The 17,996-nt window shown below is 42.7% G+C and overlaps 3 protein-coding genes across 6 annotated transcripts in view; 1 reads left to right on the top strand and 2 right to left on the bottom strand.

Moving 5' to 3' along the window:
* Positions 1-34: 34 nt before the first annotated feature.
* Rpii33 (RNA polymerase III subunit RpII33) lies at positions 35-1,771 on the bottom strand. Its single transcript, XM_076425641.1, has 5 exons — positions 1,547-1,771; positions 1,092-1,236; positions 811-1,018; positions 354-560; positions 35-298 (listed from the first exon to the last, which is right to left on the bottom strand). The coding sequence occupies exons 1-5, from the start codon at positions 1,630-1,632 to the stop codon at positions 114-116; spliced, it is 831 nt and encodes a 276-aa protein (XP_076281756.1). The 5' UTR covers positions 1,633-1,771; the 3' UTR covers positions 35-113.
* Positions 1,772-2,396: 625 nt separating this feature from the next.
* LOC143209664 (reticulocalbin-2) overlaps positions 2,397-17,996 on the bottom strand; it is a 59,871-nt gene continuing 44,271 nt past the window's right edge. The window contains exons 1-5 of one of the 3 annotated variants that reach the window (XM_076425631.1): positions 4,903-5,372; positions 4,149-4,389; positions 3,909-4,056; positions 3,272-3,727; positions 2,397-3,186 (exon numbers count right to left, since the gene is read on the bottom strand). In XM_076425631.1, coding sequence (XP_076281746.1) covers positions 3,015-3,186; positions 3,272-3,727; positions 3,909-4,056; positions 4,149-4,368 — 996 coding nt within the window. In that variant the 5' untranslated portion in view covers positions 4,369-4,389; positions 4,903-5,372 and the 3' untranslated portion in view covers positions 2,397-3,014. Of the gene's footprint in view, positions 3,187-3,271; positions 3,728-3,908; positions 4,057-4,148; positions 4,390-4,639; positions 4,825-4,902; positions 5,373-17,996 lie in introns of those variants that run through there. The other 2 variants (XM_076425633.1, XM_076425634.1) reach the window with 2 other exon arrangements.
* Positions 7,926-17,996, top strand: part of LOC143209656 (uncharacterized) — a 55,310-nt gene continuing 45,239 nt past the window's right edge. For both annotated transcript variants that reach the window (XR_013009124.1, XM_076425614.1), the window contains exon 1: positions 7,926-10,689. Coding sequence is in view for 1 of the 2 variants with exons in the window: in XM_076425614.1 (XP_076281729.1) it covers positions 10,660-10,689 (30 nt within the window). In the remaining variant the exon portion in view is untranslated. The remainder of the gene's footprint in view (positions 10,690-17,996) is intronic.

Raw genomic sequence — 17,996 nt, forward strand, 5'->3', positions numbered from 1 at the left:
TTGAGAAAATGAGGACAAAATAATTACAAAACGGTTATTTCGATGAAAATTTTATTTCACGTAGGATGGATCGGAAATGATTTGATTTTAAAAGCATTAATTCTATACATCGATTAATGATGAATGCTCAAAGCATCGCTTTGAACTTCGTGACTCAGCTGTGTCTGTAAATTAGACAATTTGTTCTTCAACGCTGCGATACCCATCATTACGATGTTTTCAGGCTTCAAGGCACCACTACTTTCAACATTGAAGTAGTATTTGTTCGGCTTTGCTTCCCAGTTGAATGGTGCTTCATCTGAAATGATTCATTAAATAGGCTACTTGGTTTTTTAAAATTTATCGATGCTTACATTGATCTTCTTCTAATTCGCTGTACTCCGATTTCGGCCATTCGTCGGGTTTTGGGAACAGTGTGTGTCTCATAGAATTGTCTGGGTCGTATTCGAAGCTCACTCCAGCAGTTGGATTCCACTTCGCATGCTCCTTTCCAAAGCCTTTCTTCGCGTATGCTCTCAGCCTTAATTCTTGCCCCTTTCGTAGCTTTACTATTAGTATCTCTGCAATGTGAAAAACATATGCACGATATTTATAAAATATTTATCATTATAGTCACATAATTAGACTGTGGATTTCATGCATTCATGACAAACACGGGTAAGCACAATTTAACGCAGTGGACATATTAAACAGATTTAAAGACATCAGCGTAACAGCTTCAGCTTAATCAGATAATCAATGCAAACATTTTTGATTTTGCATGAAGATCCACAGTCTACACATTACTGTTTTATGTACAAAGTCAAAGACCATCTGTTTCTCCGTATTCGCTAGCATCGTCTTCTCTGTGTCTCGACGTAACAGGAAGAACTCGAGCATCACTAGACTTAAAATCTGCCGTAGTTACGTGTCTTGTTTGATCCTCTGAACATTTCACATCGAGAGAAAATTCTACACTGCATTCCGGACAGAAATCCATGCACTGACAATCTCTTGTATATTGTATTCTATCGACAACCTAGACCATTTCAATAGAAAATTAATTTTTTCATTTCTATCGTGTTTAATTGGTCGATTGTTTTGGTGCTTACGTCGTCGCTGATCAAAGGTATCATTCCGATTCTGTGAGCCAAGAATTCGTCGCTTAAAACTGTCGAATTAGCTTCCAACTGGATCCAATCGATAGCCATTGTAGGTGTTTCGGCAATAAATACACGTCTCATACTATTTGCTACGCTGTAATAATATTTCAAGTACTTGTTACGTTTAAACGAAATATCGTCGGCCTCATATGAAAGCTGCCCAAGTCCATTTTTTATGAAAATTGGGTTTTCAGCTTCGCTTTGTTAAGTACTTCAATTTCTACGGTTTGAGTGTTTACTGTCTAAATATAAACATAGTTTGAAAAAAATCTCTGTGTGAAGCAAAATAGTTTCATTTCAAATCGTTCTTTCTTTCGCCTCCTGTAAAATTTACTTATTTGCACTTGGGCAATTCTCATACGAGGCCGACGATATCTTATAAATTACAGTATAACCTCTCATACCTCAATTCGGTGTCCTCAACTTGAAATTTTACATTCTCCTCGGTTAAATCCGTAATGTGAACCGATGGTTGATTAGCGTACGGCATTTTAACGAATTTTTTATATCAAATAAATGGAAAAACGTTGGTTTCGAGGTATATACGAGTATGTCAAACAGTATATGCTGGCTGCCAGTAGAAATCAGTAGAATATTCGTGCAAGGTTATGGCGAATGTAGATTCCTATTTTATCCACTGTGTAAATATTGATGTACATAGTAATTTATTGACATTTTATATATACAGTTTTATTTATTTCATATCTAATCGATGAAAATATAAAGGATATAACAGGATAAGAGATTTACAAGTAGCCTTGAATCATATTAAACACTTTTCTTCAGACCTTTTTTTAATCTCTTTATCCTGTTTATATTCTTAGAAGACTTATTGCTTTTCTTATTTGAATGGCACGAAAATATTTAAGATGTAAAGCATATTTTATTACAAAAATTCATCACAATACACATTGTTCGTCATCGAATACGAAAAGTAGACAAACCTATTTCGAAAAAGTACGTTCTGACTGATTGCTAGAGAATTTCATAGACAAACTGGAAAATACGCGAACATCTTCGAATTTCTATTACGCATTTTATATTATTCTATAATAATTCGAGGAATTTAATTAATCGATTCGCTGTTTAGATAAATTGCAAGGTGAGCTCTCTTCCTCTCTAATAATCGTTACACATACACAAAAATTTAGTGCTAGCGCATGCATACGTATATAATTGTTTACTGAACGATAATCAAAATGAGACAATATGTTTCTGGTAACTTCCATTACTTAGAAGAAATGTAAATTCTACTTGTGCTGAAGCAATGTATCACCGTGTTTATGGCACGAAAGTTTCGTAAAAATTGGAAGACTGGTGAAACTATACTCCGAATATTTTAAATAAGTTTTGTGCGGTTCCGATCGATCGGTAAACTCTCGTTTCCAGGATTGCAAGGGCGCGGGATGCAACTTTTTATTTCTCGATAATGCAAAGATGAGGTTTTAATAGATAAAAGATCAATCTAGGCCGTAATCGCCCTCAAAAGTCCTATTTTTACGTTTACAAAGCGTAATTTACATGAAGCTGCGACAACTACATGCTGCCGAATAATGTTAATTACGGCTCGTAAACGTAAAAATTGAACTTTCGAGGGCGATCGCGGCCTAGATTGATCTTTTATCTAGCGCTATTGGCTACTGAAAAACCCCATCTTTGCATTACCGAGAAACGAGAAGGCGCATCCCGCGTCCTTGCAATCCTGGAAACGAGTCTATCCCTTTAAACACAAATGTACTCTAAATGCAGCATAAATAGGAACACCGAAATATATCATAGCTGAAAGGGCAGCATTCAGAACTACTCAAAATACTTCCATAGACGCAAAATTCTGAAGATGAAGTGTTCGCTAACATGCCTAGCCATCGATTCTCAAAGTTCGTCTTGGAAACGCTCGATATCTTGTAAGTGCTCTCCATAGTCTGTTGCCTCGCTTCCGACAAACGCATCGTGATGCTCCAAGACTTCATCGAAGGATAGTCTATTGTCATGGTCGTCGTCCGATGAAGCAAACAGATGATCCACTTCGTCGTTCGCGATCTCCCTGTAACATTTATGATCCAAGTAGCACGCGCATTGTCCTGAAATGATCAACTGACCGAAACTAAATAGAAGCATCCGAGACTTACTCGTTACTGGGTACTAGCCAAGAAAGTATTTCCTCCGAATCGAGTCTTCCGTCCTTATTTTTGTCGTGCTCGTAATCAAATTTATCCTTTTCTACCAACAACCACTCCTTGTTCTCCGATTTGGCTCTGTTACCGATAAACTCCTGGAAGCTAACGTATCCATCCTTGTCTAAGTCTTTGTCCTCCAAAGCTTGCTTTAGAAGAAGCGGAAACATTCTAGGTGTTTCTTCCGGATGAGTGTAAGCTTTGAACTCTTCCGGATCGAGATACCCATCTTTGTTCATATCGGCAGCATCGTACGTTTGCCTGTCGTCGCTAATTAGCTTAACATCTGCTTCCAAGTCATCCGGATCGGAGCCGTACGTGTCTTGTAAAATTTCATTCCAAGTAACTTTACCGTCTTTGTTCACATCGGTATCTTCCAGTCGATCTTGAGAGCTTTCGTCGGAAAGCATGCTGAAGATAAGATAAACGTATGTTAATTTCTATTTTGGACGAGCTGATTTAAAACATTAAATACATTAGACAAATTTAAAAATACTTTTCTACATCACTCCGGTTTCTTGCAATTCAGGTGGAAAATTTTGATTTTGCATGAAACTCCACAGTCTACTAATGGCGATTCGAATGTACATACCTAAACGATCTCAATATCCACGCTTTCAATTCGTTTCTCTCGATAAACTGGTTATTATTCAAATCCATCTTGGTCAATAGAATTCCCAAGCGTCTTTTGGATTCCTCGATAGGCAGTTTGTCGAACTCCTCTGCCTCTTTCACGCTTCCTGTAAATAAGTACCCGAAACAATATTGTTTACGATACACTGAGGAACCGAAAGGCCTTATTCATTTGTAGATGGTATAGAAAGATAATTACCAAGGATGGCTTCATGGTCGAATTCCTGGTGGTGTTCTCCTCCTGCGTAGTGATCCATATCTCGTGGACTGAATGCACCATCTTCTGTTCTCTCATTGCTGCCGGATTTGTTTTGCTGGTGAGTGTGGATATGCGCGGATGCTGCGTTTCCACGCGAAAAGAATCCGAAGATCGCGATCGAAAACAGCAGAATCTGCACACAAGTTCGCCGCGTATTCATCGTGGCCTCAAGAAGTGATTCCTGCGGAGAGAAACACAAACAGAGCGGTTAACCTCACAACATTAAAGAGTTTGATAGGTCCATCGATCTCCACTGATCTCCACGACGAACACCAAAATGAATTCTATCGACTGCCCGGCGTAGCGTGAAATCGTTCTCGAAACTCGATATATCTTGTAATTTTTCAATTCAAATATATAATTATTCAATTCAAGTTTTCGGAGATATTCGAGAGCACTGTACAGTGATAAATATATTTATAAATACATACTAAATATACACAGTGAAACGTAGATAGGCAAAGTATTGTAAAAATAAGATGCTGCGATAGTTTCGACAACTCGAACAACAGGGCTGATAAATCGTCGAAGTAGCAATAGAGGTAGCACTGCCACTTTTATAAGTGTCGATCGTTCTCAATCGTTCTACATGTTCAAATGTTCGAACAACTGTCCGCAATAGTAACAGACGAGAGGGGTAGAAGGTATTTGCTGTAGGAATGCGTGCCAAGTATCAATAATCGAGTTCACGCACCTGTTTGAAACTGTTCGATTGTTAAAGCCGGTTGATCATCGCGATTACAATGTACACAGTCAGAGAACCAAACCACTGGTGTTGTCGCGTTTGATTATACCAGTGGGTAAAATTGTTGTTTCTCGATCGTCGGCAGACGCAGTTATCCGTCCGACGAGAACGTCACTGTCGGAATATCAGTTTAGCTTTAGCTGGCTTTAGCCTGCTTTAGCTTAGCAGCTGCTGCTCGTGTAAAAAGGCGTCGTGGTAGAAAGACGTTAGCCCGGCGCTCGGCTTCAGCCGCGATCAGTATGTGCAGTCATGACTTTGTTCTAGGGTGCGGGTACAGAAATAGACCAGCCTCACTAACACATGTTCAATTTATTTCTAACTTTAGTGATCGTTTCGACGAGAGAGAAACAGACATTCGCTGAGCAGAGCATAGCTGCGAGAACCTCTGTTCCTTTTTTTGGATTCCCGACAATGCCGGACGACTGACATCGAGGGCAAGTATTTCACGAATTTCAGTCTGTATACGCGGTTTCCTTGAAGCATTGCGGTACACTACCACAAGTTGGCTCCTAACAGCCGCCTTCTATCAACTAATTTTACTCATTGATTTTCTTACGCTAAGAAAATTAATTTATCGAAGGCCGGCTTTCAGAACCTCTGACCTCATCTGTATTTAGGATATTGTTAAATCTTTAACTGAAAACTATGCGCTATTTCCTAAGGGTCCGCAATGAGATATTCCATTAGATTATATCTAAGATTATATCTGTCGCTGGTTAATAGTTAACTATCATTTTTCGAACGGTGGAATTGTTACAAATGGTTGTAAGTTAATTAAATTCCCGCGCGAAATCCATCGACGCGCAGAGCCATCTATCGTCAGATGAAGTAAACGTTTCATTGCACGTCGAACAGTTTCACGCACTTGTTGATAGGTGGCCGACACGATTCAGAATTGCCGCGAAATTCGAATGCGCCGCTAAAGTTTTCGCTTGAAAATCGTAAATATAGCAGCAGATATGGTAACAGATACCGAGGTTTGCAATCGCATTGCAAGCTCGGGCTTTAAATTTCTCGTTAACGGCACACCTGGCCCGCAAACGATGAAATTATGCGGCGATAATTATGATAATGCCACGGGTGGCATACGATCGCACAATTCTTCGTGATCTATCGTCCGAAGCGGTCGTCGATAAGTTATCCCGCAGCTATCGGCCGTGTTTTCGACCTCGAGGGATAAAATCGACGATTCTCTATCCTTCGCTAACAATGCAGAGATCTATTATCGGCCAACGAGCATTGCAACGCGCTCCGTTCGCAACGATAATAATAATCCACCCCCCGCGGTGCTTAACAATTAATTTAGTCGAGCCCGGAAAATTTATTCTGTTCTCGTTATGCTCTCCGACGTGTGTTCCTCCTTTTATGATGCTAATTGTCAGAACGTTATTGTTCGCGGCCCGTAAAACACAATCGAACGATAAAATTTGTTCAACATCCAGCCGAAATATTTCGATCCCCTATACGCACCCCCGGCTTCGCGGTATAACGCGACCGCGCGGTGAAATATCGCGATTTTCCGCCAGCACCGTATTTTTGCGATTTCACGCGGTCGGTTCGTTTCGGAACTTTTATCGTTTCGTCGTTGCTCTTTAATTATATCGCGTTCGCGAAACAAAGCGACGCGCACTGTCTCTCCGGATGGTGTTCCAGCCATCCCCGAACACGGAACACCGTCCTTCTGTTTCTCTTTTTTTTTTGTCTTGCCCGCGACAATCGTATGGAGATTGGTAAAGGGCGGTCGGTCCGAACTGATTGGCGGAACGGAAATCCGACTGTTTAGCATCGGCGACCCGCATCCACAAACTGTCGTCACAGCTCTATCCTCTCGTCTGGGGATCCTAGATCAAAGCGCTACGCCTCGATTTTCTAGAGCTCTTCCAAGAGCTCGCGGAAACACGAGAAATTCAGCTCTCGTTATTTGCTTCTGCAAGGCAGACAATTTTCTCCCGGCTTCCCGCTATGGTTATTCGTTAGCGACCGCGATGCTAGATCAAACAAGCCTTGATGCATCTAGCCTTGATACTACGTCGTTACTAGAGTGCGGATCTTTATGAAAAATCTAGGTGCGCGGTAGTGCACCAGCCAAGTTTTCACACTACCTCTTTTTACACGAAACTACTTAGCCGTTTTTTACAGGCGTGTAATTCAGTACTGGAGGCGGATGGAGAGATGTAATTTTGTACACTTGTTAAATGCTATCATGTCTCGATATTGACTAAACATTAATCTTCCAACATTAGTAGGTTCCGAGATATAGGACTTTAAAAATTGATAAATTTGTCACTGACTGACTGACTGACAGTTCGTCAAAACCTTTTCGGTACTTCCCATTGACCTACAAGCTTGAAATTTGGTACATAGGTCCACCATAACAAACACTCAAAGGAATAATTATCAAAGTTTGAAATTTTACACCTTAAAGGGGTTGTATTGAAAAAGAAACATTACGAAATAGGTACGTAGGATAGAACATAGCAGCATAACATACATAAGTATGCGTTTTATTAACTTCGAAGTCGCAACAAATACTGATGAAAGAAACAATCGCTCTAACGTAAACGAAAGAAACTCCACCGAGCATCGTCTATAGCGGCGCACTATGGGCCGAACCGACGAAATCTGTGTCAAAATCAAAGGGCTTGAAACCAGATTTGAAATCAGCGTGAAAAAATCTACGGGAATTGATTTGTCGCGTGTTAAAAAAACAGTTTTTCCGCGCGTGTTATTGAAAAAACCACAATTTTCTTGAAATTGTGCAAGTTTAACGAATTTTCTCAAGGTTACAAAAACGTACGTACCACAATCTCCACAATTATTTCATATTCTGCAAAGTTTCAGCTTTCATTTAAAAAGAATTTCATCGCTCTATCTCATTTCTATCGAAAGTTCTTTGATTTTGACACAGATTTCGTCGGTTTGGCCCATAGTGTGCCGCACAGTGGGTAAATTTGACCTAACTTGATTCAAAATCAAAGAACTTTCGATAGAAATGAGATAGAGCGATGAATTTTTTTTTAAATGAAAGCTGAAACTTTGCAGAATATGGGAAAAATAAGTAGATTACGGTACGAACGGTTTTTAGCCTTGAGAAAATTCGTTAAACTTGCACAATTTCAAGAAAATGTGGTTTCCCGTAGATTTTCTCACGCTGATTTCAAATCTGGTTTCAAAATTTGTCTACAACCTCAGGATTTGGCAAGAAATCGATTTTCGCGAACACAACTTATGAAATCATTTTTTCGTTGAAATGAATTGGTAACCCAATAACTTCTTTTAATTACCTTATTAAGGTGAAACTAATACAGTGGTGGCCTTAAATCTTTTTAATACCTCCACTGTTTTAAATTGTACGAGCCCATTTTTGTCATAAATACATAAAATCCGCAGTCTAGTCATTACAAATCATTCCGTAACGATTGTGGTGTCACGTCTGCCGACGTGTTGCCATAGGTTATAAGCATAGCCAATAAGAGTAGGATATTGTAACCGTAATTATTAAGAATATTGATTAGTTATAAGTAGTCATACTTCGCTCCGTTCATCAGATTCGATTCTCACCTCATACCATATACCCATTCTTATCTTAACCCTTGTATAATAATCATATGTAGCAGTATCACGTAGCATTCACCGTAATCATTAATCGCGCGCTTCTCATAACATCCATAGCGTTATGTCTAACGAGACATCCGGTAGAAGATAAGACACCTATGTATTCGACCTCACGATCCTAAAAAGAGTTCAGTTAATTCAGTTCAATTCGGACAGCCAGTCTGACACGTTCGTTCAAGACTCCAGCGAGGCTCGCCGCCTCCTGGATGTCCCGGTCCGGACTCCGACGAGTCCTCGCTCTCATCCGCCTTTGAGCGGTCCTGCTATAACACGCGGTTCTAGTTCATTATAATTTCATTTCATACGTTACAAATATATTCCCAGTTATTAATTTAATAAGTGAGTCTCGCTTAGTTCTTCTCCCTACATCCTCGCGCTGGCGATACTTTCCTATTCAATTCGCATTCGTCGTTATCAATTACGAAAACTCGTGCGCATCAACGAACGCGAGACGGAGGACAACAGCGGGGTATCTCCCGTCAATCGAGGATCACCGACGACGTGATCTTCCCAGGACGAGTGAGGATCATCGTCCTTCCTACGACGATCCAGCCTGATTCGACTGCAGCCTTCAGCAAGCAACGGAAGCAGTTCGCATAAAGGAAGCCTGCCTGTCTTCACCGATCGCTATACTCAACTGTCCGATAAGTTGCTAGATATTTCCCTGCGAAGATTCGCGCCGTCTCAGTTATCTCTGTTCTCGTCCGCCGCTTTGGGGCGAATCTACTGTAAGCGTTAAGTAGAATACGCATGTTCGCGAAGGTCGTGGTTCCCAGTCAGACGTCGGACGTAACGTGCCGCGTGGACAAAAGGTTGTATCGCATTTGAGAGCGTCCAGTAAGGGGAATGGGTCGCGGAACGATAGTTTTCGCGAAAGTCAGACTCCGGGATGTAACAGTGGCTAATTGAATAATGATCATCGTACCGATTGCCACCATACGAGCGCAGCTATCGCGGACGGAATTTTTGGGAGCGATTCGCAGGGGAATTTCGTGAGCGTAATACCCAGAGGAGAAGCGGGCGAATTCAATATTCGATTGGGGCTCTAACGAATCAAGATATTTTCGGTTCGGTCGGAATACTCGCGGCGAGAGAAGACGCAGACACTTGTGATTTTGTTCCCGGATCGAAGGGGTGACGCGGATCGGGGCTGAAAGAGGGGGGAGGGAGCGGGAGAAAGGAGAACGCGGGGGATAGAGGAAGGAAGATAGAGTCAGCTAGCAAAGGCGTTTTCTTCTGACATTCAAATGTTCGCCGCGCGGAACGAGAAAAAGGATACGGATAGCGCGGCGCTCGACGGCCGTCTATTCATCGCTCAAAGGGATCATTTATCAACATATTTGATATGCTCCTGGCCGCGTTACACCGGCGCAGGAGCCGTGCCCGGTGGCTTCTCCACCGGGGGCTTCCATAGAAATAATATGCTAATCGCGCGAAGGCGGAGTTTAAAAAGTGCCCCGATAAATTCTCCAGACTTTTCGACGTAATTTCGCCCCTTCGCCGCCTCGAAAGATTCTTTTTGCGCTGTTTCCGACGTCTTAACAGAGACCCATCCCGCGGCTCTCCTTCTTCAACGGTATATCTCAGACGGCGGAATATATTTTTTTGCGGATCCTCGCCGGATGTCGCGACCTGCTTTGCGGGGAAAACGAGTCTAAGCTGACTTCCCTTTCAACCCTCGGCTACCGTTGGAACCGCGGAAAGACGTTTCCTACGCGTTCCACCGACCGACCCCCCCCCCGTACTCCGCTCAACTTTTCACGATTCCCGTTAAAAAGATTTTGCGAAATGCCGAATTCGAATTTCACGGAACTACAAAGTGTACGTTGGTCTCTTCTGTTACGTCCTGAGATGGACGTTTTTAGAGATTTTGAATTGATTACGAATATTCATTTTTCGGATAAAACGCAGTTTCGAACCTACCCGCATTCACCGAAGGATTGTTGGTATATCGTAGAGATCAAAGTTGGGTGTTTATACTTCGGTGGTTGTCGATGATGTCGGCGATCGATGGAGCTGATGATGTCGGCGATCGATGAAGTTGATGATGTTGGTGTATACGCCTTCTAACTTTAATTCGGACTTCGACCGATGACTGGACGTGTCTTCAAGATTTTTGATGTAAATAGACTGATTTTAATTCGAATACTGGCTGATCTACTTCCGACAGCTTTCTCATGTAAAGCTGAACTAACTGACTGACTTCCGACCGAACCTTCTCATGTAAAACTGAACTGCTCCTGACGAGGGCTCGTCCCTTTTATAGTTTTATCTGTCCTTTGTTCTAAGTGTATCTTCGTGGGGAAGGTTTGTTTTTCTCTTCGTAATCGTTTTCTTATCAAATTTGTCGTCTGCATCTTCAGTCGGATGATTAAACCTTGCATCATTCTCTCTCCTAGCTGCATCCCCTGCTCTGCGCATTCTTCCGGAGCGTTCTCACCAGTCTATATTTCGTCTTTACTGCGTTCTCAGTATTGTCGGTGTTTGGTTTCATCCAACAATGTTTCTACAATTATTTTCCTGAACACGTTCGCGTATTATATTTCAGATTATCTCTTGTCGTTCGCAAATATGACACAGTATACGAGGATTCATTATTAATTATAATATCAGATTTCTTTTATTACCCGCGCAAGACTATTAGAGAAGGTATTAAATAAAATTAAGAAATATTTGTATTCACGATTATTTATATCAATTATTACTAAGGGCTGGACACCACCGGACGTGACACTTCAAACGAAACTCACCGACTTCTGTACCCTTCTATAAATAAGACTAAACTATGAAAATCACCAGATGAGACGAGACAATCATTTATGTTCCACTGCTTTGGAAGCGGTACAACACGTGTCAACTTGGCAGAAGATGATTAACACATTACCGACCGGTGATCATTGCATAATTTTGGAAGATCTATGGTACATCGCTAAACACTTTTTAATGGAATCATCAATAGCAACAGCAATTTTAATTGTGAACTAACAAGTTACCCTCAATAACGTCATCTAATAGTTTCATTTAAGATTGCAATGTAAAAGAACATTTCTATGCTTTCTTTTGGCACAGCACAATTATTGAAAATCCTATTAATAGGCTTCCGGTAGGTAAAGTGTTAAAATAGTTCTGTACAAAATCGCGAATGAAAATAAGGAACTTATTGTCGACGACAATAAAAGCAAAGTGAAACGCGCGATGTTCGGCGCTTGTTGCGAAACGGCGTAAGTGATTGACGCGCGACGTTTCAGATCATTTACAAATCCCCTCATCGGCACTTATGCGTGCGGTGACGCATACGCACATATTTATGCACCCCTCCCCTATACATATCGTGCCCTCATACATACATCGGCGATATTAGCCGCAAAGCGGACTACCCCGCTTCCGTTTATTTAAGCCAGCCTCGGTGTCGAGTCGTTACTTACTTAGCGAGACTTATCGCTCATGCTTTCACTCGCCAATCGGAATCTCTCGTGCAAAAATGATCGATATCGAACCTCGAAACACGCAGCATTTTTTTCATTAATTTTTCTAGGTGATTCAAAGTCGAAATAATTCCGCACTTCGAAAGCGAGTTTAGGTTCGCCTCGGCTTCTTTATTCCGGCTTGTATCGTTCAGGATGACGTCGAACTAATCCCTCGGACATTCGGTTCCGAAACGCCACGTCAGCGGGACACTTTCAAGCATATTGAGGCTGGATGGGTAGAGCGCGAGCCCTCTTTCCATATTTATCTTGGCCTTCTTCATTACGGGCCACTTCAGGATCGCCTCGTTTCGCCTTCTTCTTTCCCGTTTTATCGTTCGGTACCTACGGGATTACCGGCCTCTTCTCTTCTCCTCTCCTCGAAGACCGAAGACGCAGATTGCTTCGCGCGGGAGGGGAATTTATGAGCAGTATGATAAAGTCCCCGCTGGCATAATCGAACGTCTTCCACGATTATTTCTTTGCGGGGCGGTCGTAGCAAATCTGCGTGCGGATTTCGCCCGTTTTTACTTCTTCGAGAACTTTCCGCGGGATTCACCGTTATCTCTTATCTTCGAGCAATATCGATTTGCTCTACCGCGTGCAACATCACGCCAACAAATCAATTTTGTACGCTTGAATTAACTACAATAACCTGTTCAACCAAATGAAACGAAAATCTTCAAATATTTATACACCACAAGGCTTCGTCCTGAGAAATTCAGAATCGCTGTCCCATTTTTTTCGGAACTGTAATTTAATTTTTGTACGCGGTCGAAGGAACTTCCTCCCGATTTAAAGATGTCTTTTCGGGGCTCGTTCGTTTTGTACGTTTGTTCAACCAAATGAAACAAAAATCTTCAAATATTTATACACCACAAGGCTTCGTCTTGAGAAATTCAGAATCGCTGTCCCATTTTTTTCGGAACTGTAATTTAATTTTTGTATGCGGTCGAAGGAACTTCCTCCCGACTTAAAGCTGTCTTTTCGGGGCTCGTTCGCCTCGAACGCTCGTTTCTCGGCTCTCTTCTGTTTCATCGTCCTCCCGCGGAGCCGCGGCGGGTGTACGGCGAAATATTTCGAGGCGTTTCGCAAGGATCGCAAGTGTGTTCGACGTTTCCGTGCCGCGCGCGCTCCGGCCAGGGCATACGCCCCGCGATTTAAGTCGTCAACTTTTATGGGGGTAGTTTTGCGCGGTGACGGTCCGCGGCAAGCCACATAAAAGGGGGTGGAAGTTTCTGGTAATATGGCGGCTTCCCGGGGAATATGGCGGCAACTGTATACAAGAGATAGCGACAATATTGAGGAGGCTAGAGAAACCTCGAAGAAAACCAACTGGATTTTCTTCCTGTGCGCGAGCGTCGTCGAGTCGCTGGCCCTCCCACCTCCTTTTTGCAATCTCTTCGACAACGAATATCCCCTCTTCTCCGCGATATCGCGAGGCGACGTTGTTTCGCGATCGAAAATACATTAACGCGCGGCTGGCTATCGACGACTATCCGACTCGAAGTTTTCGCCGTGGAATCGAGTAACAATTTTTTATAGAAACTGTGTTATCCGCTAACTGTTATATTAATGGTGGCTGATGACGCTGAGACTGTGATACTCTGCCACGCGAGCTTCCGAACAAAGAGAACAAAGCTGGTCAAACAAAATGTACAAGGTGTGTTAAAAAATAACGAGAATTTCGTAATTTCGCGGATTGTATTAGTCCGATTCACGTCATTTTTTTTGTTGTTATGTGGGCAAACATGTCTGGAAAGTATTCGATGTTTAGTCTATTGTCAGCTTTCGAGAAAGCTACATGTGTTTCGGTACGATCAGCGATTGTTCGTGGCGAAACAATTCATGGCTTTCGCACCACGATAATGCACCTGCTCGCACTGCGTTGCTCGTTCGTGATTTTTTGGCCAAAAATTGACATTGTAATGATGCTTCAGCCTGCACATTCACCGCGTGACTTTCTTTTTGTTCCCAAGAAGAAGGAAAACGAGAAAGAAGGATCGCTGGAAGAGCTGTAAAAGTAATCCTAACGATCGAAGCGTTTCGGGGATTGGAAGAACGGAGACATGTAACTAAAATATTTCCGAACAATAATAAAACTCCAGTTATTTTTTGAACACACCACGTACATTCTCTAACGAAGATTACGCTGAAAACTGTAGTATTACTGATCGTTCGAAACGTTCTTGTGCTGACGCGACTCGTTCTTCGCGTTGTTAGAAGCTGTCGGACAGAATTGTTTGACGGAGCGACGAGAAGCGAGAAAGGGACGAAATGGTTTTCGTATAATACTGGAAGCGGAGAGGGCAACCGTTTGTTGCATCCGGCGAAAGGCGGTCCAGATTTTCGGATCGGAGAGCCGAGAGAGCGGCTGTCGATCGCCGGATTAAGACGAGGACTGCACTTTGTCCCGTCGCGTCGCGTCGCGTCGCGTCGTTCGGAGGCCGTGCTGATTGCATCTGGCATTTGTGTCACGCCCTTGAGTGCCCAGTCGATATGCCTGGACAAATTGGGAATTGGTATTCCGCTCGTGGCCCCCGCGACCACGGCCAGACGGATTTGCGAAGGAACACCTTAGGCTAAAGGAGGATACCGCGGGAAGGGGGCATCGGGCCGGCTAGCCTGACCCACGAGGTGGATCTACTAAACTTGGTCAAATCGGTTCCCGACGATCACCTCGCACCGGAATACTAAGCTCCGGCAAAAGAGGAGCGTACGTTGCCAAGCGTTCCTTTTCTCTCGATTCGGATCGTTAAACGGCTCACACTGGGACCTTTCGTCCAAATCGGAGACAAAATCAAAGAACTTTCGATAGAAATGAGGTACAGCGATGAAATTTCTTTTAAATTAAAGCTGAAACATTGCAGAATATGGAAAAAATAGGGACATTACGGTAAGAACGTTTTTTAACGTTGAGAAAATTCGTTAGACTTGCACAATTTCGAGAAAATTGTGGTTTTTCCAATACCACGCGCGAAAAAACTTTTTTTTGAACATGCAGTACTTCATTTCCCGTGGATTTTTTTTCACGCTGATTTCAAATCTGGTCTCAAAATTTGTCTACGACCTCAGGATATGGCAAAATCGATTTCTCGAAATTCTACGTGTTTAACGAATTTTCTCAAGGTTAAAAAACGTTCGTACAATAATCTCCCTATTTTTCACATATTCTGTCAAGTTTCAGCTTTAATTTAAAACAAATTTCATCGCTCTACCTCATTTCTATCGAAAGTTCTTTGATTTTGTCTCCGATTTGGACGAAAGGTCCCACTGTGCGGCGGCGGCTACGGGATTTTTCTGACAGTCCCTGGAAGCTCGGCAACACTACGATGTTAATGCGACGCCCGATGTCCTCCTTCGCGCTCTGAAATCATGCCTTCGTAGCGTCACGCGATTCTTGGATCGCTCTTGGATCGCTCTTGGAGCTCCTCATATTTTTTTCGTGGAGTACTTCACTTGTGATTTAAAGTGCACGAATTAAGTCGTAGCCTTTTCTTCACGCGTTTATCGATTATTTAAAAACTGAAACACGTTCTACTATTATTATTTATTTACAGTTTCCATCAATGTCTATGCATTTCCCTCGTTCCACAAGCAGTTAATGAATCCCTAATAGAACGGTTGGAAGACTCGAATTCAAGATAAAGTTACAGTTGATCAATTGCGATAGCCACAAAGTAATATGTTCACTAAATATTGGGTTGGCAAATTATTTCGTTCGGTTTTTTACAGTGGAATAAATCACAAAAACCGAACGAACTTATTTGCCAACCCAATAGTATTCTTCTGGGTTATTCGTGTGCTTTTTCCAAGCAAAAGAAGAACAGCATGCAGGGAAATTGAATGTAGAATCACAAATCGTTTATGTCTGGACTAAATTAATTATGAATCGTTTATGTCTGGAGTAAATTAATGTGTGCAATAGCAACGTGATCAGTAGACTGCGGATCTTTATGCAAAATAAAAAATGTCAGGACATAGGAGCCAAGTAAAAATTGTATTCTTCTGTATCCTATTAAGCTGAAACTAATGCATTGATGTCCTTAAATATTTTTAACATGTCCACTGCTTGAAAATGTACGTGCCCACTTTTGTTATAAACGCATAAAATCCGCGGTCCAGTGACCAGTTTACGTGAACATGATTGATCCCGAAACAGTACAGATTATTTTTGTCCATACAAGCGACTATTTTACATCATCGTGTACACAGAGCATCGAGCGAAACTGATCAGCGCGTTCCGCTCCGCAAGATCGAAACGAAACCGTAGGGCGAGGGATTATCGGATGATCGATCGCCCTCAGATCAACGTCCTTATGTTGTTCTCGTGGATCTTGAGGAAGACATCCTCCAGTTCGCTTCGAGCCGCTTGACTGAAACGCTTCGCTCGAGCTTTTTGTTATCAGCGGGTCGCAGCTCGACGCGGGCTTCACCCCCCCCGCTTCGAGTATCGATATCCCTCGACCGGATTCTGACCCTTTTCGGGAATATGGCTGACCGAGCTACCGGAAGGATCGCCGTGTAAAAACCCGAGCGCCGTATTTCGGGCTGTCGTGTCGCAGGTTCCCCTGGGTTCCCGACACCGTCCTTCGCCGGAACATCCGCGAACACATGCGGCCCGAGCATCGCCACCAACTCGCCGAATCGACGGGGAAATCCCCGAAAATACAGGGGACTTTCCTGCGCGGACTCGTTCCTCAGAAATTGTTCTCAGATAGTGGAATATACGAGCTGGAAATTTTTATCGGCACCCGCAGGTCTGACAAGGACCTCGAGTGTCCGACAAGGTTCTTGAGCGTCTGACTTGCTCATACTATTAGGTTGTTGCATATGAATATGCTCGATTTTTAGCAATGATGCTATTCGATGTATTCTATCTACAAATTGTAAGTTTCTTGATTGTATTACGGTAGAAATACGATATTATGGCCATTCACATTTTTCGTTCTGGTGGCAAGGTCAAGGTTATGTTGTGCAATCCTTTTCTCATCTTTACTTATTTACTTTAGTATATTTCCCGCGAATATTACACTTAACACTTTACCTACCGGCAGCCTATTAATTTTCAATAATTGTGCTGTACCAAAAGAAAGCATAAAAATTGTCTTTTACATCGCAATCTTAAATGAAACTATTAGATGACAAAATTGCTGTTGCTATTGAAGGTTCCATTAAAAAGTGGTTGGCCATGTACCATAGATTTTTCAAAATTATGCAATAATCACCGGTCGGTAATGTGTTAATACGCACTCTTTGTTATTCGAACACTTAAATGTTCGCAGCTCGAGGAATTGAATATGTGGTGTTCATTTCGGTGTTAAGTCGTGTAACGTTGATTGAAAAATAAATCATACGTGCACCGGAAATACGAATAAATATGAAAAATCCCAATGCAAAAGGTTCGACATTTTCTCTGAAAAAATTCCTAAAAATTTGGATAAAAACGGCGCGTCGTAAATAAGAATGCTCCGTTGAAATCAAAGATGGACCATTCTCTGGTGGACATCGCGTCGTTTCGTTCTTCCGAGTCGAGGCGGGCTACCGAATGAAGTGTTAATCGAGGTCGAGTGGTTCCCAAGCCCGTCTCCGCCGGAAACCGGCGATTATTGCGCGACGATTGCGCGTTTCCGGGCCGAGAACAAGCGCAGGGAAGCCGGTCTCCCCGATCGACGCGAGGGAATTATTCTTTCGACCGTACGATCGCCATCCGAGCCACGGCACGGCGCTCGTTTCGGCGCGGGCAAGGGTTGATAATAAATTCAAATTTAGGGGTGCGCGCAATCTGTGATTCAGCGCCATTAAGCACAGGATTCTGTAAAGGACGTCCCCCCTTCCGTCCCGCCACTCGACGCGCACTTTCTCCCAACTTGGCACGTCCGCGAGTGGCCGGGTCTTTAAACTCGCTAAGAGGTGAAAGAGATCGGTTCCCCGACGGAATCGCTCTTCCCCCCCCCCCCGGCC

Source organism: Lasioglossum baleicum, chromosome 6 (genome assembly GCF_051020765.1).
Source record: "Lasioglossum baleicum chromosome 6, iyLasBale1, whole genome shotgun sequence".
NCBI classification, from domain to species: Eukaryota; Metazoa; Arthropoda; class Insecta; order Hymenoptera; family Halictidae; genus Lasioglossum; species Lasioglossum baleicum.